Source organism: Pseudochaenichthys georgianus, chromosome 6, assembly GCF_902827115.2.
Source record: "Pseudochaenichthys georgianus chromosome 6, fPseGeo1.2, whole genome shotgun sequence".
NCBI classification, from domain to species: domain Eukaryota; kingdom Metazoa; phylum Chordata; class Actinopteri; order Perciformes; family Channichthyidae; genus Pseudochaenichthys; species Pseudochaenichthys georgianus.
The window spans coordinates 33,561,652-33,588,777 of NC_047508.1; the positions used below are offsets into that span (position 1 = coordinate 33,561,652).

The 27,126-nt window shown below is 41.9% G+C and overlaps 1 protein-coding gene across 2 annotated transcripts in view; it reads right to left on the bottom strand.

Annotated features, from left to right (window-relative positions):
- Window positions 1-46: 46 nt before the first annotated feature.
- The window catches only part of LOC117447732 (cyclin-dependent kinase 17), a 41,813-nt gene continuing 14,733 nt past the window's right edge, over window positions 47-27,126 (bottom strand). Inside the window, exons 2-18 of one of the 2 annotated variants that reach the window (XM_034084598.1) lie at window positions 26,311-26,459; window positions 14,452-14,616; window positions 13,516-13,649; window positions 8,955-9,080; window positions 6,832-6,888; window positions 6,561-6,675; window positions 5,581-5,675; window positions 5,055-5,117; window positions 4,488-4,611; window positions 4,128-4,248; window positions 3,535-3,632; window positions 3,269-3,374; window positions 2,824-2,866; window positions 2,560-2,650; window positions 2,334-2,411; window positions 1,482-1,517; window positions 47-1,302 (exon numbers count right to left, since the gene is read on the bottom strand). In XM_034084598.1, the coding sequence (XP_033940489.1) occupies window positions 1,489-1,517; window positions 2,334-2,411; window positions 2,560-2,650; window positions 2,824-2,866; window positions 3,269-3,374; window positions 3,535-3,632; window positions 4,128-4,248; window positions 4,488-4,611; window positions 5,055-5,117; window positions 5,581-5,675; window positions 6,561-6,675; window positions 6,832-6,888; window positions 8,955-9,080; window positions 13,516-13,649; window positions 14,452-14,616; window positions 26,311-26,437 (1,572 nt within the window). In that variant the 5' untranslated portion in view covers window positions 26,438-26,459 and the 3' untranslated portion in view covers window positions 47-1,302; window positions 1,482-1,488. The remainder of the gene's footprint in view (window positions 1,303-1,481; window positions 1,518-2,333; window positions 2,412-2,559; window positions 2,651-2,823; window positions 2,867-3,268; window positions 3,375-3,534; window positions 3,633-4,127; window positions 4,249-4,487; window positions 4,612-5,054; window positions 5,118-5,580; window positions 5,676-6,560; window positions 6,676-6,831; window positions 6,889-8,954; window positions 9,081-13,515; window positions 13,650-14,451; window positions 14,617-26,310; window positions 26,460-27,126) is intronic. The other variant, XM_034084597.2, reaches the window with a different exon arrangement.

Sequence of the window (27,126 nt, forward strand, 5' to 3'; positions counted from 1 at the left end):
TAGAAGTGTCCGTACAGCAGAGAGAAACACAACCAGGTCACATGACTTCTGTTTAAACTTTAGATTTAATTTTCTTTACTCTGGAAAAAAAAAGCTAAAATATGGGTGGGCATCGGCAATGAAATCCCACACCAATAACAATTATCAACAAATAAAGTTAAAGAATATCATACAAAACATCTCTTGTAACACTGTTAAATAGACTGACTCAGGATGGTATTCACTAGGGGCAGGACTATAGCTAGCGCTCCGAATCAGGAGCTCAGTGGCTGTGTGCTTCCTCATACAACAGAGCAGGCATGCAACACAAAGATGGGGCCAATCCAGAAACAAAAAGATACTTTTTTTTTTTTACATTTGATGGAGATGGGAATGGCAGAGAGGAGAACACATCTGCGAAGCTCAAAGCCAGCAGAGTCCAACACTGGGGGTTCACGTTCACCTCCCCTTGTAACAGACTGGAGAAGTGTCAGATTGAGATGGAAAAAGGTTCACTTTAGTTACATAATTATGTTTTATTCAGAGCTAAGAGGCGTTACTAATCCTGTAATGCCCTTGTCATTATTTCTACGTTTGCTTTTCCCCCCTGCATGTGTTCCTTGGTCACGACAGAAACCGCAGCATCCTGGAATGATATGCCAGCCTCTGACAAGAGCGGGATCTTTTTTGGCTGCACTGCTCTCCTAGTAGCCTCCAGTTATGATACAATTATCAGTTATATCAAAGCCAGCCTCGGAGTAAACAGCTGAGAAACAGCACCGTGGCAACAGAGACAGTAATCAAACCCCATTGAGTTGCTACAGAAACATGCCTCTGCTCGCTGTGTGCCTCACACACCCCCACACACACACACTGAGGAGCTTCGAGGCTGAGTTTTTCTTATGTATGAAAATGACAACAAAAAACTTAAAATACCACCACTTCAAAAGAAATTAAATCTATACACATTGCATGTACTCATTAAAGTGACTGAGCCCGTTAGAATTCTAGACAGTAGTTGGATTTAGCAGCAAATTCTCTTCTCAATAAATATAGATGTACAGTATATAAATGTCTCTCATTGGCCAGATTCAGGCCAGACCTGGAAAGGGGATCGGTCGCACTGTGGACGAGTTTCCCAAGTTGGGGGGGGGTTTGTAATGATGAGGATGATGGTGGTGATGATGAAGATGATGCTCCATGCCAACATCCATCTCAGGTTACTGATCCATCGGCGAGACTGTACAGCTATCCTTCCCAAATAAAAAAATACAGTCCAGAGAATCTAAAACAGCATGCTCTGTCTTCTGCTCTTTCCGTTGCCTGAGGGGAGAGAAACATAAATGATTTAGTTTTTATTTTCAGTTTACAGCAGCACCCCAAACCCCAGAATCTACATGGAAAGGTTTGCAACAACTACTCCCATAATGCTTGTTAACAAGAACTACGACGGAGTTTAGTATGAGCCAAATAAAATATCACAACATTTCTTTACAAAATACCTTAATATCATGGTGATACTTCAGGGTTGATATTTGCTGCATTGACAAAATATTAACACAATGAGACATTTGAAAAAGAATCATCAGTAATGTGATATAATGACCAAGTGGATAACATCACACAACAACTAGAACAGTCTTCACTGCAATGTAAACAATAACAACAGAATAAGTAAACACTACTAATCTAAGAAAATATCTATTCCCATGTCACAATACGAATACATTGCCCAGCCCTAACCTAAGCCTAATCTTTATATTTGTTTACATTCTGGCAAATAGGTGACATTAAAAGTGTCCTTATTTAAGTATAAGCAGCTCCTGTATGCAATGTGAACAAGTATGTATTGAAAACATTCACTGGATGTATTTGATGCAGAAGAAAGCCAATTAAAGGAGCAGTTACTATAGTTACTATAGCAGTTTTCTATTAAATAACTAACTATGGATTTAAGCAAATATGGTTATTTGCCATGGAAGTCAGATAAAATGAAGTCCTCAGTGTGTAAGTCACATTCACTGTAAACACTCTTTGCATGCAGTGAGTTCATTTTGAGAAGGAAAATGCACATTTGTTATATTATAAGGGGTTCCATTACATGAGTTGCCTCCACAAGGTGTGGCACAGGCACAGCTCAAACTGTTTACCAAGTTCATGAACAGGCCAAACTCACTTCCTGTTGTTCTTAAAACCCTAGCATGCAGCTGTCTCTCCCCCCCCATGCAGTATCTTAGACTCAAGGCTCCCCTTCAACCCTCCCGCGGCCCCCTGGGGAGGCACATCTCATCCTTTAGAAACGTCTGATTCACAGTGAATACAATCACAGTGCTCATCCACCATTCCTCCCTCACCTGACTCCGGGTATGATGAGTTCCGGTAGCCGGGATCTCTCTGCAACTGGACCTCCTTCAGTGTGAATATGGATATGCCTGTCAGACACAAAGAGGCCGTCAGTGCTACAGAAATCACATCTTGCCAAGAAAATAGTCATGAGGCTGTAACTGATACTCGCTGTTCGCTGCAATATCCTTCAACTCGTAGCCTGCCAAGTCTGCATTACTGCGTTTCATTACTCACTCTCTGGCAGTGCGAGCACACGTGGCCCCAGGCTCCTGAAGTACGGCTGTTTCATTGCTTCATCAGCGGAGATCCTCTTTTTCGACTCGTACTGAAATTCGGCAGTGAGAGAAAGACGCAGTTATTAAAAAAGAAAGGAGGTCAGCAATGTGTTGTTGCTCCTTGATTTACTTCTGTCCAAAAATACAGCCCCAACATATCTGCTAAATGTGTCGCACTGCTTTTAACATCGCAGGCATGTCTGGCAGATTTAGAGAGACTCACTCTTAGGAATGACATCAGCAGGTCAATGCCATCAGTGTCCAACCTACAGGGGGGGGGGGGGGGAAAGAGAGAGAGGTCAGTGGAGGTGGGGGTGACTCACAGATGCTGGCGAGTGTAAGGAAGGAAACAGTCAACTATTCCACAGGATTTCCTTACAGGAAGTGACAAAGAGCACACACTGCTAACTAAACAAAAACTAAATCTCTAAGCTTCTGAAAAGCTCTACATACAGTTACTCCTCTCGTACCTGGGTCCGATTTGAAACATTTGCTCACTTCCATTCTCAACGATTACAGGGCTAACAAGAGAAGTGAGGCTGAGTGTTAAAAGACTGTAGAAATGCTGTATTAATATCTGATGTGAAATGTAATGAGCTGCAGAACGCTAAATCTGATGTCAAATAAGAAGCCAATACATATTTTAGAAGATGAATCAGAAGTCTCACCTGGGTGCGTGGTTAATGAGCGGCTGGATTTTGTACTTGGGGAACTTGTAGGACTTGAACTCGTCCATCGAGGATATCCCGGGCCAGCTATCCTCTGTGGGAGTGCCTGTGGGGGGACATTCAATGGACCCTGTTAGTCAGGCGTTACCGTGGCAGCTGGAGGGGCTTTTCGTGCTGCCACAGGGGCTGCATGCCAGGGTTAATGCGATTAAAAGGCTCATATTAAAAGTTTGAGTGGTCCCCGGTCAGCAGAGGGCAGCACTGACCTAGCAGCCTGAAGATGAGGTGCAGCTCGTCCTCCACCGTGGAGCCTGGGAACAGGGGCCTGCCGGCGGCCATCTCGTAGAAAATACAGCCCACACCCCTGAGAGGAGGGCAGAGAGGTGGGATCAGGTCAGGAAAAGAAGTCTGACTGAAGATCTATCACTAATCTTTCCAACAGGTCATCTGTGTTTATGCAACATCAGTTTTTTTTATCTGCTTCCCTGAATCGCACATTATATGGCCAACTACAATTTGTCCAACGAAGGAAAAATCAAAAGGAAGGATTAATTTAAGAAAGCCGAGTACTTTGAAGAGAAACCATTCATGCTTTAATTTCATAACAGCTCGTTCAGTCGCTAACAACCATGTGCCACATCAAAGTGTTTTTACTGAAGCTTAGGACACCTGTGTGCTGCTGCACTTCATACGTTGCTCAACTTATTAAAAGAAGATCCAAACAGACGGGTACAAAAAATTATCTTTCTTCTTGAGGATCATATTTGCTTTTGCACCATCCCGGTCATATGGACATAGAGAGTTATGAAACGTGTTTTATAACAGTTGTAATCTTTCCTGTTAAGTGCGGCCCACTCACCACATGTCGATCTGCGTGGAGTACTCAGAGGAGCCCAGCAGCACGTCGGGGGGCCGATACCAAAGAGTCACCACCTCGTTAGAGTATGTTTTAGTGGGCACTGATTTGGCCCTCGCCAGGCCTGTGGAGCAGAAATATGAGAAGTAAAAAAACAGATCCAAGAGAAGAACTGAAGTGTGGCTTTCAAACATTTTCATTAATTGCTCAATTGTTCTAAGCAGTTTTTGAAAATAATAGATGAATTCATCTTAAAGAATTGTAAAAACAAGTGTTTTTTTAACATCCAAGTGGCCTATAATCCATCACTATAAGAATTGTTATCTCAAACAGATTGGTGTAAGTATTTTCTTTCGTTTTTACCAAAGTCAGCCAGTTTGAGTTCTCCTCTTTCGTTGATGAGCAGATTTTGGGGCTTCAGGTCTCTGTGGAGAACTTTCCGTTTGTGACAGTACGCCAGGCCTCGCAGGATCTGGTATAGAAAAATCTAGGGAGAGAGATATTCTAGATTAGTGACTCTCGTCACATCGGTGAAATCAGTTTCAAAAAGCATCGCTGAATCAATATTGATGCTACATTACATTCAATTTTACCCAAACCCCATTGAAAAAAGCTAAAGAATCCTAGATATATGTAATTTTAGAAACATAATATTTACAAGCGCTCCTTTCAAACAACTCAGGTTCACTTTTAATATGAAGTTCAAGTATTTTTTTTCTTATTTTCTTTATTTAAAAGATACAAAATGCACACAAAAACATTACACTTTTGTGGAAAAGTAAGGTTAGTAAAGCAAATTTGACTTTCCCCTTCCATGCCGTAGCTTCACCACCAGGGGGCACACTAATAGCGTTCCTTGCATCAATACAAGCCACAACAAACTCATGGCATTTGATGAAGTTGGCCATCAGGCCGCCTGCAGAGACTCACCTTGACATTGTGCATGCTCAGGATGTTCCCGCAGTCGTCCATGTACTGCTTCAAGTCTTTGTCCTACACAAAAGAGAGAGGGGGAGAGAAGAAGAAAGAGTGAGGGATGGTGTTCGAAGCATAGAAAGGATAAAGGCATAGCAACAATTGTGCTCCTACATGACAGTATCATCCTCAACTGTGCAGAGGGTCATGAATAGTTATGACGTATAATGCATTGATATTAGCATCAGTGCACAGAATAATATGCGGTGGTGGCGAAGTCCATAGGGACATGGCTTGGCAACTGGAAGGTCACCAGTTCAAGTCCCGGAAAGACCAGGTGCTACCGAGGTGTCCCTGAGCAAGGCACCGTTCCCTACACTGCTCCCCGGGTGCCGTACATAATGGCAGCACACTGCTCCTAACACTAGGATGGGTCCAACGCAGAGAAACCGTTTCGTTACATGGTACCTGTACTGTGTAATGACAATAAGTTGAATCTATCTATCGAATATGTGAGTCATGCAGGAAGTGAGGGTCTCACCAGGTACTCGAAGACCAGTGTGAGGGATTTCTCTGTGTGGATGATATCGTGCAGCGTCACTATGTTGGCGTGTTTCAGGTCCTTCAGTAATGACACTAGAGGAAAAGAAAGAGGAAACAAAAGCAATTTAGAACACAAATGTCTCGACCAAGTCACAACTAAATTAAAACGACTCCGAAGACTATTAAGACATTACTCTTCTTGAATAACTTCTGTGATTAACTCCAAACTCACCCCACATTGAGATAATCGGTATATTCACGCATTTTTGTGACGTGTTTTTATTGTGCAACATCCTGGTTTTGTGTTACAACATTAGTGACTGGTGTTTTCTAGCCACATCTAGGGATTTGTTGTTTGTGTGCCAGTGCGCATTCCCAGCATGTGTTGAAACAGACACCTCGTCAACACCTCAAACTAAACCGTCAATACTTTTTATCCCCTACTATGCTACTATGCTGGGCGGTTGTGGCGAAGTCGATAGGGACTTGGCTTGGCAACTCGAAGGTCACCAGTTCAAGTCCCGGCAAGACCAAGTGCTGACCACACTGCTCCCCAGGTGCCGTTCAAAATGGCAGCACACTGCTCCTAACACTAGGATGGGTCAAACGCAGAGAAACAATTTACCCACGAGGGATTAATAAAAGTCCATCTTATCGGACTCCTTTACGACAAATTATGTTATGACTTTTTTGGACAAACTATATTGTTTGTAACTAGATTAAATGATACTGTATTCTTGGGGTCTTTTTTTATTTATCATTTAAGACTTAAGAGTTCTATCTCCACAGAGTCTAATGAATATGAAACAATACTATCAGAAAAGGTCCACTACATATCTGGAATTTGTTTTTATAACAAAGCTCTCTATTGTGGCAGGAAATGGCCAGATTCCCAGGAAAAGAGTGATATATTCCTAGTGATTTATTATCATTGTGGGTAATTTATTGCAATCTTGGTGCAACACTGAACTTTCATACCTTCTCTGATAGCGGTGCATGGCGCCCCCTCCTCGTGCTCCAGTCTGATCTCCTTCAGCGCCACGAGGTTGTCCGTCAGCTTACTCCTCCCCTTGAAGACTGTAGCGTACGTGCCCTGGAGGACAGGAAGACAGGAGGACAGGAAGACAGGAAGACAGGAAGACAGGCAGGTGAGTCAGGCTGTCAGGGGTTAAAGCAAACTCTACACCTGTGTTTAACTCTGTGAGGACATCAGCACCTGTGGAGAAGGTAAACAAACACTCTCACGTACCTCCCCCAGTTTATCCAGTTTGATGTAGGTCTCCAACTTCCCAAATCCAATTTCTGACTGCAGAAGAGAAAGGGACAAGCTGTATTAATGAGGGTGGCGTCTTAATTAGCGCTGACAAGCTTACTGACACTACGGCAAATCCTTATGACGGCCACGCAGCAACAGAGGGGGGGGAATAAAGAGGTCAAACACCCCCCAACCACCGTCACAGATAATCTCCTCCGACAAACAACCGCTGGCTTTCGGCTTCAAGGATGTGTTTGTTTACAGGGAAGGCAAACGTCCTTTATTAAGCATGTTGAAACCCTAATGTGCTTTAGAGCTTTAGTAATAGATCAATTCATTAACTGAACAATTAACCGAACATGCAACCGTCTTTTAAATCTTCTCTGATGTTTGATTTAATGCTTTTCTTTAAAATGTAGGAATATATCGGTGTTTTGGATTGTAATTTGACAAAAAAGATCTATCTTAATACATCGCATTGGGCTATGGGAAATTATAAAATGCATTTTTCACTATATTCTGACTTTTACAAATAAATCTACCACTCAATAATCCAAAAAATAATCTGCAGATTTTTTGATAATGAACATAAAATGATTACAGGCTAAAAAATCGAGTAAAAGCTATTTAGAAATATAGATGCAATATTAATTATAAATGGGAGTGAAAACCTGAGGTAATCTCGAGTCCTCAGGAAACATTTTACAGCAACTCAGAGCACTAAAAAAAAAACCCCTACCTCAGCATAATCTGAGCCTCTTTAAAGCATGAGGACCAGAGCCACGTGAGCCGAGATCTCCGGGTGGAAAACAAATGGACCGAAGCCTCTCAGTGCTTTCTAAACAACTCCGCCGGGGCGCGGGCGTGAATGCAAAGGCAGTGGCCTGTGCGAGGCAGTGCTCTTACGTCTCCTCTGTTCTGCTTTTGTTGATGTACTTTCAAAGTAAAATCACAAGCTAATTATTGAAGCTGCTGACACACTGAATGCTGGACTTCAATATAAACACACGACCGGCCGAGAGGACGAGATCAGACAGCCGAAGTGAGCTCTCTCACTTCAGTTTCTAGGTGCTTTTAAATAAAACATAATGCTCACAGCTATCTTTATGCTGCCTGTTTCTGCCCAGCTCTCCTCCACTGCTGATACTCAAATCTGAACAGCACGCTCTTTTAGAAGTGGGCAGCAACTACTGCACATTTACATAAGCAGAGTTCGGAGGTATCAGCACTTGAGTTTTATTTTAAATAAATACAACATATTACAGGGAAGTATTGTAGAATTTAATCCTCTACATTTATCTCCCAGTTTGGGCTATGAGCTTACGTGCTGATCCAGATTTTACCTGAGCATAGTTAGATAAGATAATGGTTGGATTATATAAAGAATATCTGACATAAAATTATATACATTTATATATTTGACATTCTTTGGGTGCATTAGACCATTTCAGGCATTGTTGACAGTTAATAAGCAGGTAGAAGTACTTTGACTTGTATCTAATAAACAGGGCAGGCAAGTCAATCCTCAACTGATAAATACGAGAAGGTGAAAAGGACGATGGATAAGAACAGGAAGTGGGTTATTGTTCTTCCGTTTGGACCAGTGATTTTGACCTTTTACCAACACAGAGGCAATGTAAACGCTTTACACAAGTTTGCCAAAATTCAAGTAAAAAATATTCTCCGAGTCATAACTCACTTTGATCTGAACAGAGACACATATGATAACACAATGTAGAAAAATGATCCTCTTTATAGATACATATCCAGAACTTGAGACTGTTCATGTTTCAAATGTTTCTTCAGACTCAAAATCATGCAGACCTTGATTGCTCATAGCCAAAACAAATATAGGCCAATGAAAGGGGAGGGGGTCTCGAGTTTTAACTGGAAGTCAAATGTACATGTTCCTTTTAGATATGGTTTTGGTTCCAGAGAAAGATATGTGGCTCTCCAGCTGCTAAATGCTCAGCTAGTCAATAACTGTGTCTGGTGTTCGGTGCTTAGCAGGAAGGTTTACAGTAGGATCATAAGAGCTTAAAAACGGAATTAGATTTCCATTTGATTTATTATCCATTTGTTCCTAACCCTAACCCAGTTCTCTCCCTTGGTCTCACCAGCGATGCTCTGCGGGAGCGTCGGCTCAGCGGCTGGTCGAAGGGCGGGCTGCTCAGCTGCAGCTTCTCCAGGTAACCGTCGGGTATCCGGATGTCAGCCGGCAGGGACAGACGTTTGTTCAGGTCCTGCAGAACACACACACACACACACACACACACACACACACACACACACACACACACACACACACACACACACACACACACACACACACACACACACACACACACACACACACACACACACACACACACACACACACACACACACACACACACACACACACACACACACACACACACACACACACACACACACACACACACACACACACACACACACACACACACACACACACACACACACACACACACACACACACACACACACACACACACACACACACACACACACACACACACACACACACACACACACAACAGAGAACCTAATTTTAAAACAGTGTCAACATGATGTTAAACCAATGAGAAAACAGGAGTTAACCCTCAGCAAACAGCGTAAACTCTGAATAAATACCAGAGATTGACAACAAAATGGCAGAAACCCAGAGTAAACAAGTAGAATCTATAATAGGCAGCCGGCTTTAGGCCTCTCTGTTGACTAGTGAGGCCTATTACAGATTCTACTTGTTTACTGTGTGTGTGTGTGTGTGTGTGTGTGTGCGTGCGTGCGTAGCAGCATGCAGTTATACAGTGTGTTGTAGCAGACGTGTGTGCTTGATAGAGACCTACTGTAGAGCAATGCAATACTTCCCTTTCGAGAGCAACAAAGCACTAGCATGATCCTTTTGACTTGTTATATAAAATCAAAACACGCTCACAATGCAGCGCCTGGATTCATCCCATCATGCATTTCCTCTATTTGTTAGATTACTGTTAATCCAGCCTCTCTCTCTCACTGCTTTAAACCTTCCACTCCCACTGAGGTAACACTGGACACTAACAACCCCCCCAACAATATGCAACACAACAATATGCAACCTTGAACCGTCTACATTTCAACAACCAGCTCATTGATAAATCTGTAACCGAAGGTGACTGACCCCAAAGCCTTTCCTTCTGAACTAACACGGTGACTCGGCTTCGGCCCTTATTGTCGTCGACGCTGGACAGATTCAGACATGAGATTAGCTTTTTTTTTAATACTTAATTTTTAAGTTATGAGATTAGCTTTAACGGACGTTTACATTACTTTTAAAACAACTGTCATGAATGGGACATACCGTAATCTGCATATAGCAATTAATAAAAGGTTGTAGTAAGGGGACAACGTGTATTATAATAGTGTAACACGACTGATTTTGCTGCTGTGAGGATTTGTTTGTTTATTTTTATGCAACATATATTTAAATTATTTTGTCAAGAGCCATGGGATATAATAATTGATATGGGACTGCAATTTAAAATGATTGCCCTTTTGGCTCATTTATTGGTTATTGGATTAATTGATTTGCCATTATAATTTGAGAAAATGGGGGAATGTTTAAAATGATTCACCTCTGAAAAATGCTTATTTATCCGATCTACAGCCCAAAAACTAGAAATAATAAGTTTATTATCATATAAGACGAAGAAAAAAAACGCCAATTCTAGTACTTAATAAGCAACAATTATTATTTTGATTATGAAATTAATTATAAAAAAATCGCTGTATATTAACTTCTGTCTAATTGTATCAGATCTAAATGCATGGTAAAAACCTATACATCAAATCATTTATATAACTGCTACACTTCATTGATGTATTGGTATCTATATTTTTCAATGAAATAACTCAGCTTGCAGTTTCCGTATGCTGAGTCAGGCTTGTTGCTTCGTCCCAGGAGCAAGTGATACCATGCATCACCTGACCTCTGCACCCCGCCCCAACCAACAGTTGTCAAATCAACCCGTCCTAATCTTTGACAACAGGGGCCCATCTGGAGCGCATTACTGTAATCCTTGTGATGTAATCCCGAAACAGCCCTGCTTCCTCTCCAGTGAGGCCTGCAGTCCTCCACCTGCCCACAGACGGAGGGATTTCCTCTTCCTCACTTCTTCTCCACTGAATGTCACATCAGCACAAAGGCAAAGCACGAGGACACAGTGATGTAGCAGAGGAGTTAGTTAGTAAGTTATTGTCCTCTGTACTTATTCATTAAGAGAAGAAGGGACCAATCACAGTTACTGAGGTCGGTGCCTCTCTGGTGTTTAGAGTTGGTGTCTACACTTGTCTGCAATTTCCAAATATAAAAAAAGGACCTACAAATCCACAGGTTTAACTACAACTATCGAATCATACGGACAGAGGAAACATGGCTAATGTTATGGTAACTGAATGCCAACAAAACGTCGGCTTATCACAGTTAATCTATCAGCATATGTACGTATTAAAAAAGATGTCCCGTTTTAAACCATACTCCCTGTGTAGTGGTTTGTGTTACTGTAGTTCAGCATCTCAATATTGCAATTCTGCATCTCTTGCTGATGATTGCTACATTTACTATAAATAGTATAGTAGAAATGTGATCCCAGGGTCCTTATTTCTAGCTTTTTTTCATAAGTATTGGAGTGTCTGTTACTGCCAGCGAGATAACAGTGCCTGCCTACTGACAATGTTTTAAAAAGTTACGGTACTTTGTTAGCCGTGCAGGTCCATTCCCTATTAACACAGCTACAAATCCAGAGACAACTGTTGCTAAGTTACTCTCAACATACCATGGCAACAAACTGACACTGTCAAACTATTACTGTGTTGGTGTGAAGGTAAAACACCACAGAAAAAGAAACAAAAGTTGCATTTAACCACAGATAATGGTGAGATATGTTCCTACAGTCAGCTCCAGCGCCATTAATCCCACTGCTTTGTTTGTTTGTCAGCATAAAAGTGTGAAAAGCTATGTATGGGTTTCTGTCCAACTAAACCTCTTCTTGTGAAACAGTCACAGGAAGTGGGGGGTGCACCGCTTCTTGAACACTCTGGCAATGCACAGCTAGAGGTGATGCGTCATGTCTCTGTGTGTGGGTTGCTTCAAATGGAGTAAGCTGCTTAACTACAAGTTTAAAGTTTTTCTATCGTGCAGCCTTGCATGTTTGGTTTGTCTGCGTAGCGACTGGTATCTGCTCGTAAATCCCCCAGAGGTCCTGCAATCAAACGGACCAATAAAGCGTGTCAGAGGGAGGGGAGTGTGTGTTCTTCAATCACAAGACGTTTCCTCGCATGATCGCCCAGCAGGTACTGAGCAACATGTGGTGCGCTGGCAGGATGTCAACATCAACCACACAAAACACACACAGTGCAATAAAAACAAAAAGGAAGAATTATGTTTCCGCTAATTATTGCAGATTATTATTGCGATAAAAAAAGCTTGGGTTGATTATTGTATTATTTATATTTATTGAGAGCAATATCTCGACAAAACTCAATGAAAAAAAGATATATATGTTTTTGCAGAATACTAATAAATCTGTCTAACCATTTAATTGAATCTAAATGAAACGGTTGAAACACAATGTGTCCGTCTAGCCATGTTTCTTCTTTACGTTCATAATAATATGTTATTTAAGATAGGAGGAGGCCTGACGGGTGTTTATTTGACTTTACTGTAGAGGGAAAGAGTTGGCATAGTTGGGCTGTGTTTATATATTTTACATCATATAAATCCAGTTTTAATAGCTTGCTTCTCTAATCCCAAACCAAAGCTCTAAATTAGACATTTTTAACTATATAAATACATTACTATATTTGAATAGTACTCCCATCTTCAACCTCATTCATATGCAATGATAAACAAAGATGATATTTCTATTCATCTGCTGGGTAAAAACTTGCCATATTGTGGCTTTATCTCTACAGTGGCTTGCTTCTGTTCTCAGATGTTTGAACTTTATGAAATTGGAAAAAGAACAATGCTGCGCTGAATAATCACATGCCATGGATTCAATAGCTGCTTGTGGCGAAATTAAATCCCTCTTAGAGAACAAACAATAACATTGATATTTGCAGCGAGTGAAAAGTCTTTCCGTAATGAGTTGACATTATATAACCACCGGAGGACTGAAACAATCTGTAAACTGCGTATGTGTGTGTGTGTGTGTACACAGTCACATGTGGGGACTCGCCTCCCTTATGGGGACAAAATGGAGGGGGGGAATCATTCATTTTAGGGAGAAGACTTGGTTAGGGTTAGGCGCGCGTGTGTGTGTGTGTGTGTGTGTGTGTGTGTGTGTGTGTGTGTGTGTGTGTGTCTGACACTTTCAGAACCTGCCTACGCTGAGTTACAGCACAATGCTGCAATGCACACATCATTAAATACCGATTCCTGCAGAGTAAAAGGTCCATTATCAAACACTACGCTTCCTTCACTTCCCAGTGAATGCATCAGAACAGCCAAGCCAGGTACGTACGATCCTGAACGATAAATGTGTCATCACTTATTTTACAAAAGTAACATATTAAAAAAGGTATGAAGCCAGTGATTCATCTCTTCGACAACATGTCCATCATTTTAAAGGTTTCCAAGGACAGATGACGTCTAAACACACAAAGAAACAATCCTACCTCTGCAGAGATGCGTCTGTTCCCTCTGTTTCGAAGGCACACACCCGTGGGCGACTGCACCTCGTCGGAGGAAGTCCCCGACGCCTGGTCACTCTCCCCGTCGGACCCCATCTTCAGGTTCTCATGGACGATATCTGGAGCATACGGGATAAGAGTTTGAGTTTGACAGATGGAGCAGGTCTGAGGAAACAGGGCAGGGCTCGACACTGGGCAGGGAAGAAAAACACTCACTTTTACGAGCGCCTCTGTTCTTATCTTGTTTCCAGTTGTGTCGAGGAGAAGATTTAAACGCAGCAAGTGTATCAGGTTTTAAGAAGTTTGACTGATAGATTTAATTTGTTTCTTTGCCACAGGGCCTTACAAGACAAACCCACACATCACACTGTAATCTTCCAATGCCTAAACAAACTCCATTTCCTCCAGGTTTTGTGCTTATATTAGGCAGTGTTAACCTTTTTAATATTGGATCTGGATTGCAAAATCACGCTGCTGGTTTGATGGAAGTGTTCAAACACAATCTTTGGTCACATTTCATAACAAATGGCTTATTGTTTGACTGGATGTAACACAGGAAGGATTGTACCGCTGCTTATGTGCATGTCTGCACTCATATAGGCCTCTGGCACATAACATATCGCTGTGTGTGAGGCTCAGCTGACAGTCGAAATGTACAAATAATAAAATAAAAATATTTGACATGCAGTCAAATGACGATATCTTGCATGTGGACTTTAAATCTAGAAGTTTCACTCATTGAAAAACTAAATCAAACGTATCCACTGTAGCAACTTCTATACAGATCCTACCAATTGACACACAATACATTTTCTGTGCTAAACCTCTGTTAAAAGTCAAAGAAATATATACATATCTAATGCGATCATAGCGTGTTTGTGAGTGAGTTATTGAATAAGTTAGCGTGTATGTGTGTCTTACCGAGGCGGCTGCCGTTGCGAGGCATGACCATGAGAGAGCCCAGACCTCCTCCGATGACGCTCTGAGGCCGTCGCAGCGGCGGCTTTTTAAAGGAGCCCGTGTACTGGTGCAGGAAGGAGTGCACACTGTGGGCGGAAGGAGGACGACCGTTCCTCACTATGGGCTCTGCAGAACAAGAAAATACATATCTGATCATGAATGACTGAGCCTGCCTGTGTGATTTTCTGACACAAGAGACAAGACAAGACGAGACAAAAAATGTCTTGAAAAGGTGTGAAGGCACCCTCTGGGTGCGTTCACACCTGCCTTGTATAGTCCTGTTGAATCGAACCCTGGTGCGTTTAGCTTGATGCGGTTCATTTGGGTCGGTGTGAACACAATCCGAGACCTCTTAAGTGAACTAAACAACCGGACTCTGGTCCGCTAAAATAGATCCTCGGAGTGCTTGCTTGCGAACTCTGGAGCGGTGCATTGCGGGTGTGAACGCAGTCCGCACCAAAACATAGGAAGCGTAGTATTTACGTGTCACAAGAACGCGGATGTTTTCAAAATCTTTAGCGAAAGAGTCTTTCAAGACATCCGCGGTTGTTTAGTTAAAGAGTGAAGCAGAATTAAGTGTTGAACAGTGTCGTGTAAAGTAAAAATGCTCCGTCAACTACATAAAAGTAAGAACACCTGTCGTCGGTGAAACCCCCTCCTTACTGCAGAACGTCTCATTATGTTATAATGTTTTTTAACGGACGTTGTATGATTATATAATCATATGCGCGGGCCGCTAGTGTCTGTTGATCTCCAGACTAACAGCAGCATGAGAATAACCTGCCGAAAGTGCCGATGCTCCATGGCGGAGGCTCCGGTAGAAATTGCTGGGATTTGCGCCTTTACCCCCTTAATGTCTGACCAATGGTTGAACAGCATTTCCGAGCACATGACTTGTGTTTAAAGTTTATAGTCCGTTTGAGTTTTGCCCGTGTGAACGCAACCGAACCTTCTGAGAAATGAAACAATGTAACAAACTGTCGTCTGGTGCGCACCAGAGAGCGGACTATCAGCTGTGAATGCACCATCAATGTGAACATTTTCTTTTTCAGTGTATGACATGGCTCCATTTTCCAAGTATTCGCCAATCTCAGTAATCATCAATCATAATGTAGCAATCTGAAAGTTCATAAAAAGGGCCTCCATTTTGCATTTTGGGTGTTCCCTTTCCTGTAGTGTGCTATATAGGTTTGTGTGCATGTAAATGGTTTGCAAAGGCTGAAATCCCAAAGTTCCCCCTGCCGGAAACGCTTCCATTGGACTCCTTTGTTTACTTATATAATGGTGACAGTGACACTATATTCGGGAACACTTGTGCTTCTGTTGGCTAGCACTCCAAGGCATTGTTTGTGATAGGCTTAGGGGCGGGACATCTCCAAGTGGTTGACCATCACAACAGAGCCGGCCAGCTAACCAATCAGAGCAGACTGGGCACTGGTTTCAGACAGAGGGTGAAAAGAGGTGCTGCAGCATAGGCAGTATGAGAACAATAAAGAGCTTTTTGAACATTAAAGCATGGAGACATGTCACAGTAGAGGCACTAAATGATGAGCCGGAAAGTGCGCATAAAAAGGGCCACTTTAATTTTGTTGTATAAATATAAGGAGATTTAAAGCATTTTGCAGACTAAAAGCTTTTTGTTGCACCAACTATTCATTACTGCGCTTACATAGCATAACACCAAACGGCATAAAATAATCTGCGTTACATAAGAGATTCAAACTTGTAATCTACTGATGCATAGATGTGCATGTTATATCAGTTAACTGCTGTCATACTATTTCACATTGAGTTGTGTTTCCGAAAATGGGTGGAAACAAGAACGCATTTTCTTTTCTGACAACTCTGAAAAACAACTGAAAGAAATGGGGACAAAAAACTGTGGAAAATATAATTTAAGAATTATACAAAATAAAAAAGATGATTCTCCCGAAAGAACAGACTCAATAAATGTTATATAACTTGTTGTATTCTTTATTTATGGAGGGGTTTGGTTCATGAATTCTTTATTAAAGAGAGTACAACATTATTTGTAGAATGGTTAATGGATTAAAGTATATTTCAAGACTTTAAAGCATATTTGGATAATATTGTGAATCATAAATTATTTTGGCCAGGATAATCTTGACATGAATTTTCATATTGTACCATGTCTAGAGCAATATTATCTTTTTGTGTTTTGATTTCTCCAGAACATCACATTCCTGCCACTGACACAAAGGTTACCTGATTATAAACAGAGCTGTTCTCTCATCCAGTGTGACCCTTATACTGTAAATATCCAATATCAGAAGTAGAGAAGGGAGAGACTTGAGTCTGTAAATATAAAAAAAGTCTTGTATAATCAGCAGCAGTGTATTTTGGCTGGAATAAAAGGGTGTTAAACTGCCTGACAGAGGAGCATTTGTCTTGAACCGAGAATGGAGCTGACAGAGGTGAAAGATTTATTCTGTACCGAGTAGCACTAACTAAAACACCAACTGTGAAAGTGGGGAGAAAATGGAGCCGGGACAGAGGGATTCTGTAAGAGCTGAAACAAGAGCAGCGAATATTATGAGGAGACATTTATAGACTAACAAAAAAGAAAAACAGGCACACTCATTGGTTTGTCTCTGGAACGGGGTAAGATAGAAATATATTTTGACTTTATGGTTTTAGCTTCAATGTTATGGAACACATTGATGGTTTTTCTTTACCCCATCAGATGAAATATCCAATCTCTCCTCTGTAGTTACTTTATCCAATATCATTTTCGTGATTAATTCCCCAGGAATTGTATTGTACATAAAAAAGTACCTCATTGACCCTAACCCTAACCCCTAAAGAACAGATCAGTGCAAATGACAAACGAGGAATCATGCTAACTGTGAATTGAGTTTACTTTGTCCTTTACCCTATCCTAATTTACTTTAAATCCCAAACATGATAAGAGTAGAAAATGCTCAGTGTGAATTTATAACAAATATCATTTATAATATAATAAATCTTTTATTAAAGTGAGTCTTTTGTCAGTTCTAGTTTTTCCTTTCACATTTCACAATGTTGCGTTTTGTATTATTTTATAATAAAAGGTACAATTCAGTTTTTTCGTACATTTCTTTGTATTTTTATTAATGGACTTTTAAGTGTCTGGGCTAAGGTAAAAATAAAAATAATAAGATGTTGATGTTTTTCATTCGTAGAATTTAGAAAGACAACACTAAGATTTAGATGCACTCACTGATGTCTTGCTGGCCTCGTTGTGAATTAGTTTTTCTAGCACAACAACAGATGACTGAATGTGCTCCACTTCACTGAGACATAACAGCAACCCTTCCCACACGAGATTAGATAAATTCACCCCTGACTGGGCTGTCATCAACCATCGCCTCTGATTCTCAAGCTTGAAAAACAAGGCGACTGCTCTGTCAAATGGCTCTTGAACCCGTATAAAACTGGGGCAAGAAATAAAAACTGTAGTTGTCGAGTAATGCTAATAATTATAATAATAATGCTAATAATAATAATCCTTATATAATAAATATAAGCGCTTTATCAATGACTCTCAAAGCGCTTTACAATTACACATTACACATACATGTAATGGTCATCTACTGTGGACAATACCCACAGGAGCAAATTCGGGTGAAGTGTCTTGCCCAAGGACACAACGGCCTGACGCAGTGGGGCGGGAGCGGGTTTCGAACTGGAGTTCCCCAACGCCCCCTTGATCTGATGATCAAACGCACAGACCACTGCGCCACCCGTCCCTAGGTGGTTAATTCATACTTAATAAGATCACAGAAGGTTTAAGAGGAAGCAATCCAGGTCACCATCTGAAAGCGCCTTCTGATTTATTTGGCTGCTAGTTTTCAAGGTCAACAACTCTCAGTGGATCTTTTAGATTTAAATCATATTGACAAAAATTAAGCTCACAAGGTCCAGGCTGCCCTTTCAAGCTGATTCAGAGAGCTGTGGGCGTGTGAGTCTTGTTAAGCTTTTAAAACAGATTTCACTACGTAACAGTTTTGTAAGAGCAGATGTCAAAAGTTTGGAACATTTGGCGTGTCCTATATCAAAAGCCATTTCATCAATGTGTTGTTTTTTGTTGCACACATCCTTTCTACAGCAATGAGGCATTTCCTAGATTTCCTGTAAAAACAGACAAACACACAGCCTCCATGTAACATCCAGTCCCTTATGCCACCTCTCCCTTATCTCATGCGGCTTTCACACCAGCGCTTTTCAGTTTCTAGCTCCGAGCGGGAGCTTTTCTGGTTCAGCTCCGGTTTCCCTTTTCAGCTCCCGCTCTGTGCACACCGCCCACTGGCGCCCCAGAGCTGCCCCTGCTGCGTCATGACGTCACCGTTTACATCGCTGATTTGCCCCCCCAACGGCAGCTCACAACAACAACAACTGCGTCGGGTCAATGATCGTGTTGCTTTTAATCACACGAAGCCAGAATAAATTGAATAACGACTTCTCCAACCTTATACTTTTCTCCACAGTGCCGTGGTTCATTGTTTATTAATGTGTTTCTGCAGCATTTACCGACCGCTGCAGTGCTGCTCTTCCACGGGAGTTTATTCTCCCGTTAGCTCCCGGTTAGCTCACACTGCAGCGGCCGCTCTAAAGTATTCACTGTCCGACTCACACAAGCAGCTGATGCATATCCCCAGTTCCCCTTAGCCTAAGTGAATGTGTGTCAGTCTGAATTGACACTGGTTGGTATCACAACGCTGTTATGAAAGTTTCTCTGGTATAAAACGGGTGATGTTGGCATAGCAACCGAAGCTAAACTGACTACTTGCATCCGATAGCTGCAATAATACAAAACAACACGTCTGCCTCTCTCCACAATGATCGATAACAGTGAACGAATGGTCAAAGTAAGGCACAAATAAACAGAATCACACGAAGCCTGGTTAGTGTTGCCTGACTTTATAAAGTGTGTTTATAGGCACTACTGCTTGTAGGCAGGCATAACAGTCAAGCCATGGGAGGTGGGTTTAGTTTCCTGCACGCCTCGACGTAAGCGACGTCACCTCTTAGCTCCAAAGCTCTTGCCTCTGGACCGACAATTTTTTGGAGCTGGAAATGAAGCGGATTCCGGAGCTAAGAGCCGGCGCAGCTCCGGTGTGAACTGGAAAACCCGGCGCTTTTCAGGCTCTAGCTCCGAGCCGGAGCTGAAAAGGCGCTGGTGTGAAAGGGGCATCAGTGCAGCTGCTTCTGTTGCTGCAGGCCTGAGTTATACGCGTTACATAATCAGATCAGGACCAAAACGCTTTCCCCATTCCCAGAGTTCAGATCACATCTCATCTGGCCACTCGTTCCGTCTCCTCTCTCCCCTACTTACTGTTTCACAGGCTGCTAAAATCCCCTCTCTCACACACATACATATACACACACAAACACAACAGGATTCTGTGTCCCCGGCACCAAGCACAGAACACTCTGGCCAAACGTGGTGTTAATCACTACACAAAAAGCTCTTTAGAAAAGCCCAGTTAGTTCTCAGAGGGATGTGGGGAGGGGAGGGAGGACTTGGACGATCTGATGGATTGAAGAAGGGGAAACAAACTTCTCACTTGGACAAAAGACAAGAGAGACAGGCCTGAAAGAAGCTTTTGGGGGGATGTTGGGGACTCTGGGTGGTCAAAGGAGAGGAAGACGAGCTGAAAGATGAAAAAAAGGGAGGAAAAACAAGCGGAAAAATGCATCAAGATGCCTGGCTGGTTTCACCAAGTCATCCAAGTTGCCGTGGCAATGTCATGGAAACTCTAGAATGTTTCCAGATCCTGGGAACCATGGCAACAACGTGGTAGAGCTAGGCGTCGCGCTCCCTCCCCTCACTGCGGCAGTTTTGTGAATATCAGCAGAGATAAGCTGCTGCTGCGCCACTCCGTTCTGATTTTAACACCTCGGAGGCCACAACCTTCAGAGGGATCAAGATTAACGATGTACCCAACATCAATATCTGCGGCTAAGAAACAGTGTGTGTCTACAGGAGCATAAATAAAGAGTTGAGTCCGAAAAAAAAGTTATATCTGTAAATGTCTGTAAATTAACTTTCTAAAAAAGGTCATAGTTAAGTGACTGGCAGTTTAAAGGGGCCCTAATTTTCAGGTTTATATGTGGTCCTTCTACTGTGACATGTTTACATACTTTAATATTCAAAACATTTCTTTATTTTTCTGATACTGCCTGTGCTGCACCACCTCTTTTCACCCTCTGTCTGAAATCAGAGCCCTGTCACCACAGCCACTCATACCTCATTCACACCAACGGTGTTTCAGGGCGGTTCGGAGCTGGAGCTTGAAAAGCACCGGGTTTTCCTCTTCACACCGCAGCGGAGCAGCCTCTTAGCTCCGGAATCCGGTTTGTTTCAAGCACCAACAAATTGTCCGACCAGAGCAAAAGCATCACATACGTCACGCTTACGTCGAGGCGGGGGCAGAGACAGATCAACTCCTGAACAACAACAAAAAGCCCGCGTTTTATCCAGTTTGTACACAACGATGGAGAAACTTAACAAGAGTTTCAGAGTTTCTGCCATAGACTGTATATAAAGGTTTCTGCTCATGGTGAAGCAACGTGTCTGCGTGTTAAGGTGGAACCTGAGCATTCACGTTGATCACCTCTCATTATAACTCATAAATCTATAAAACTATAAATATTAAACTTTACTTCACGTGTTCATTTGAGAACAGCTGTTACATACCTGGGTGAAGGTTACAGTTCATTTAAATGAAAGATACAACGTTACTCCACACTCATGGTTCAGTCCACCTTAAGAAATAAGACCGACCTCGGAAGCAGTTGTGTTTTAAAAAAACCTTTATTGACACGAGTACACTTTTTTATAAGAATATAACTAAACCACAGAAATGACTCCGGAAAAGCTGCAGATAGAGCCATAAGAAATGAATGCAACTGATTTCATCCGCGCGGTTTGGCTTTATGAAGCAGGCACGCAAAGGGTTACGTCATGACGCAAACGGTTACGTCATGACGCAAACGATGACGCAACGACGCATTACCAGTCGGACTCTGTGCGGTGTGAAAAGAGCCAGAGCTAAACCGAAGAACTGGTTCTGAACCTGAAAAGCTCTAGCACGGAGCTTGAACCGGAGTTGCGTTGATGTGAATGAGGTATCAGAGATGTCCCGCCCCTTAACCGATCACATACAATATCTTTGAGCACTAGCAAATAGAAATGCAAGAGTTACATGATGTCACTATGTTACAGGACTAAAAGGACTCCAATAGACGCTTTTCAGGCAGAGGTGGGAGTGTGTGGGAGAGAAACTCCCTCAGGAGGGAACTTTGGGATTTTAGACTTTGCATGCATAAAACCCTTTATAACACACTACAGGAAAGGGAGACCAATCAGAATAAAATAATAGTTTCCCTTTACTAAATAGTCTTTGGGCAGAATTGGGAGATTGACAAAGGTAAGCCATAAACTCCAAGGTGCTTGTTATTAAGAAATGTTGAGTCATTGAGCTTTAAATTCTACGAGTGTATCGCCTAACAGTGAACCTTAGCATAGATTAGACTTTGTAGTAACCTGAAACATATTCAGCAGTTAAGATCAGTCCACTTTCACATTCTCAGTCAGTATTGGAGACAGTTTGGACTTGGATAAAAGGGGTAAAAAAATACATCCATTACATTTAGGGAACTAAATCCAATTTGAGACACCTTAATACAAAACAGGCTGAAAATCTAATGTGACGCCTACGTTGCTAATTGAATTGAATTGGGAGGGATGAAACCCTCTTTAATGGTCACACATGCAGAGCACACAGCACACACAGTGAAATGTGTGTCCTAGTACCAGGAGTCTAGTACTAGATGCTAATTGTTAGAATACAGTGTCCTTTCTTCACAAAAAAAAAATCCATTACTGGTTTCTTCTTCTAACCACATAATTTTCCAACTCATTCTCCAGTCGCACCAGTAGCCAAACATCATGTGAGCTTTGCAGATTACCCATTAATAATCCTCTACACTAAATATAGTCTTCGGGCACAAATAGGTCAAGGACTGAAGTAAACCATGAAGGTGCGTTCAGTCAAAAATATCCAATAATTCAGCTTGAACTTCTATTGGAGTATCACAGCGAGGCGAAGCATAGATTAGCTTTGTATTCTCCTATAATACCATTTTAAAGTGGACCTATCATGCTATTTTTAGGCAATAGCATAGGTCTCAGATATATAAAAAAAATATATAAAAAACATGTCTCTGAAGTGTTTTGCTCAAAATACCAAACAGATCAACCATTCTAGCCATGCCTCATATCATTCTATTTCACTTCCCGTTTCAAAAGTGCTGATTTTGGGGATAAAGCTTTAAAAAAAAAAAATTTGATAAAAAAAGGAGGGGGCTGAGTTTATGAGGGATATTCTACCAGCAGATACAGTGATGAAATGCCATATCATGGATTATCAAGGATTATCAAGGATTATTTCTGAAACAGTATGGAGCTCAAAGGCTTTCTCTCTTGCCGGTTATACCACAAGGTGAGTTCCTTTTTATGTCCTGCTTCTTCACACACATGCTCTGTGCAGTACAGTAGTGCTGTAGCGACGCGTCGACGACGTTGACTTCAAAATATCGTCGAAGACATATTTCCGCGTCGACGCGTCGCTACACACACGCGGGTGTGTAAACAAAGCAACAAGCAGTTCGCAATCGCACTTCAAACACAATGGAGACTGAAACGGCTACCACCTCCTCCTCACAGGATTGCGCACGAAGCCCTCAAACGAAAACATCTCGCCCTAGGTCTTCAAAAGGATGGGAATATTTTAAAATTAGTCCAAAAAACGCAAAAATATTGTCATTTGCAGTCTTTGCCAAATGGAGTTGGCATATCACACAAGCACAACGGCTATGTTGGAACATTTAAAGCGGCAGCTAGTGGCTACCATTAGCAACTAGCATTTGCTCTCCGATTTTTACATAAAAATGGAATTATGGATTATAAATTCAATCATTTTTTTATACATAGACGTTAAAAACCTATGGATTAACCGATTTAGCCGCGTTTTTTCTCATTTTAATGCCATTGAACACGTCTTTTATTCAGATTGACAGCTACGGTGGTGAGACGATCTCCCTAGAAGCTCTGTAAAGGTACGTGTTGTGATGACTGTATTTGCTTCCCCTGTCGCGAGTCCGGATCACTCAGTGATGATACTATATACCTACATAATCTGTGGAACTTCAGCTTTAATCGGATATCTTGTATGTGCAGCTACGATAAGTAATAAGGGTACTTTTATCTTGAGTTCTGTGCCAATGTCCGTTAGCATTTTTCGCTCATGGGTCATTTAGATGCTTCTTATGAGACTTGTGTTTTGTTTTGGTAAACATGGTTTGTATCGTCAATTAGCTGAGATTATTTTCGTTAATCTGGTATAACACATTAATAGTTTGTTAAATATTAAGATCCCCTGAGACACAGTATCATGAAACATTTTTTTTTACATTACGTTTTTTATGAATTGAACAACAGAAAAATAATCGTTAGATTAGTCGACTAATCGATCAAATAATCGCCCGATTAATCGTTTTCGAAATAATCGTTTCCCCCCAGCACTAAAGATTAGCTCTGAGTGTTGGCGATGCTAATGTAAACATGCACCGACTATATTACGTCCAAAACAGTCGAGCATTGTTTCTGATAGGGCCGTGGGTGTAAAGCCAGTAGGGCTGTCCTGAATACCATTTTTCGGGCTCCGGATATTCGGTAGTAATCAGCAGCGAATATTCGTTCCGCGCGCGCGGGGGGGGGGGGGGAACCCGAATAGTACTCCAACGAACGACTATTCGGGTACAACCCTAAAAGCCAGCCTAACTTTCCGATATTACGTCATATCGGACGCAAACCTGGATCAGCTCCGTTGTAGCCCCGTTTTTAGAAATTTGGGTACGGAGGAAAAGAGAGAGGGTTTTATTTTCTGACGCTGCGTGAGTTCCCTGACACACCGGGGACACATATTTATGTATAAAAGACATAAAAAAAAGTGCATTTTGCATGATAGGTCCCCTTTAAAAAAGGAATGGTATGCTCATGACACTCATTTTTTAAAAATTATCATTTTTTTTTTTTTTTTAATCCGATGACATTATCAGTGATTTTAAACTGATTATATACCGAAATAACATCAACACTGTGGGCGCCGCCATTTCCCGGACGTGACGTAATCCATGCGTTTTCGAAGACACGTTGATCTCCATGTTATTTACTGTAGTTTCTCTATTCAAATATGCCTCACTGTATCGCGAAATATTGCCATAATTCGGATAGGAACAATCCACGGAATGCTCGGTTCCATCTGTTGCCAAAAGGTAAGCGTAAGAAGTACATTCGGAGGCAGTGGCTAGCGAAATGTGGCCGGCCCGAACCGAGAGATTTACAGGCTCATGTATGCAGCAAACATTTCACATTTCCGGACGACTACTCTGAGAGTATGATCAAACATAACATGGGATTTAAAGAACAACCATTACTCAATGGAGATGCAGTACCATCGGTCTTTCTGGTGTCATCACCGACCAGGACACCAGTTCGGCCAGTAGAGAAATCGCCCTCTGCAAGTGTGAAGCGACGGAGGAGCAGAAGTAGTGCTCGGAGTAAGAATAAGGTATGTTAGAGCGCATTTCCATTGCAGCGGCTAGCCCCGTTTTAACGTCCAGGCCAGGACAGTTTTTGGTGGCCTTTCCATATAGCGTAGTACCGGCTAGTGTGTATTTCCCCGCAGTTTTTCCAGCCCCATAAAATCGTGATTCTATGGCCAGGGACAACGAAGCTGAGTATGCTAAACTAGAGAGGGAATCGCTAGCAAGGGTGGTACTACATGCATACATATAGTATCTTATATCATCTTCCCATTATACACACATGCATTTCCAAACATTTGGACTACCTATGTTGCAAATGTATTATCTTTTCAATTTACACACGGCATCTATTGCACGTCTGTCCGTCCTGGGAGAGGGATCCCTCCTCTGTTGCTCTCCCTGAGGTTTCTCCCATGTTCCCTTTAAACTGGGGGTATTCTTCGGAAGTTTTTCCTTGTACGATGTGAGGGTCTTAGGACAGAGTCGTATTGTCATACTGATATGTATGGATGAATTCCCCCATCCAATCTCTTCACATTGGTCAAAACTTGTTCCTCTGCTGACGAGTCCGAACTGAAATACTCCACCATGTTTCCGTGTGTTGACAAAGTGAACGCATGGATGACGTCACGACCATCACGTGACTACTGAAAATGGCAAACATGGCGGCGGCCAGACGGAATATACAGGTCTTGATAAAAAAGAGCTATAAAATCATTATTTACCGGGGAATATCGCTGATTTCTTCAGGGTATGGTTTAAACATAACGTTTCACTAAATACTGAAGTTTTGATTAATTATCTAATGAGTGGACCATTCCTTTAAGGTTGACATGTACGGTTTAAAGTAATTAACAACTGGATTGCAATGTTATCGCCATGTCATTAAACCCTATATGACTGCCAAATGTTTTACTTTAACAGCTTAACAGCTTGTGGCTTCAGCCACAGATGCCATGTCCAAAAGGACTTATGATGCAGAGTTTTGCGTCAAATTGTAAAACGTTGGTTCGTAGGTGTCGTATCATTTAGAGGCATTTGCCAAATTGATTAAAGTTTAAAAACAAAGATAAATTCTCCAGGAGAACAGTGCGTAATAGTGTTCAAGAGCTTGATGAAAACTGTTATGAAACAATTTCATGGGCAATGAAACCTAGTACTGTTTCTCATACACAGAAACGTTTACAAATTGCTTCTAAAACTCACCGCTGTCTTTCAGTCCGTTCTCTTCGATGGTCATCTGCTCTGCCAGCTCGGACAGCGACTCGTCGATGGTGTGGCTGCCTCGTAACGACTGGGAAAGACGCCGCTTGAACCGCTTCATTTTCTCCATTGAGCTCTCAGGAAGGGGAGGCCTGAGGACGACACATAAAACAAGACATACGTGAGTTCAATCAATCAATGTTTATTTATATAGCCCAATATCACAAATGTTACATTTGTCTCAGTGGTCTTCACAGAATATCAGTATGACAATACGACACCCTCTGTCCTTAGACCCTCACATCGTACAAGGAAAAACTTCCGAAGAACACCCAGTTTAAAGGGGAACATGGGAGAAACCTCAGGGAGAGCAACAGAGGAGGGATCCCTCTCCCAGGACGGACAGACGTGCAATAGATGCCGTGTGTAAATTGAAAAGATAATACATTTGCAACATAGGTAGTCCAAATGTTTGGAAATGCATGTGATGCATGAGTTGTGATTGTAACCGATGTAAGACACAACAAGAACAGATACAGCTTGTTTTAGTTACGGAACAGTACCACCATTATCTGTAGTGTTGCAGGCCTTGACATTTCGATGACTGTAATGTAACGTGCCTTTAATTCAAAAGTATACACCTCACCCGCCTACAGCGATGTTTCACAACCCCAGAGCCAAAGTGAAATCAAAGACGTTGTGAGATCACCGGGAATCTGACGGGGCGAACAATGCCACAAACATCTTCGCACTCCGACACTAATTATGACTCGGCTCATTCGGGCACATTGCTTTACATTCCTGCCCCTGTGAAAACAT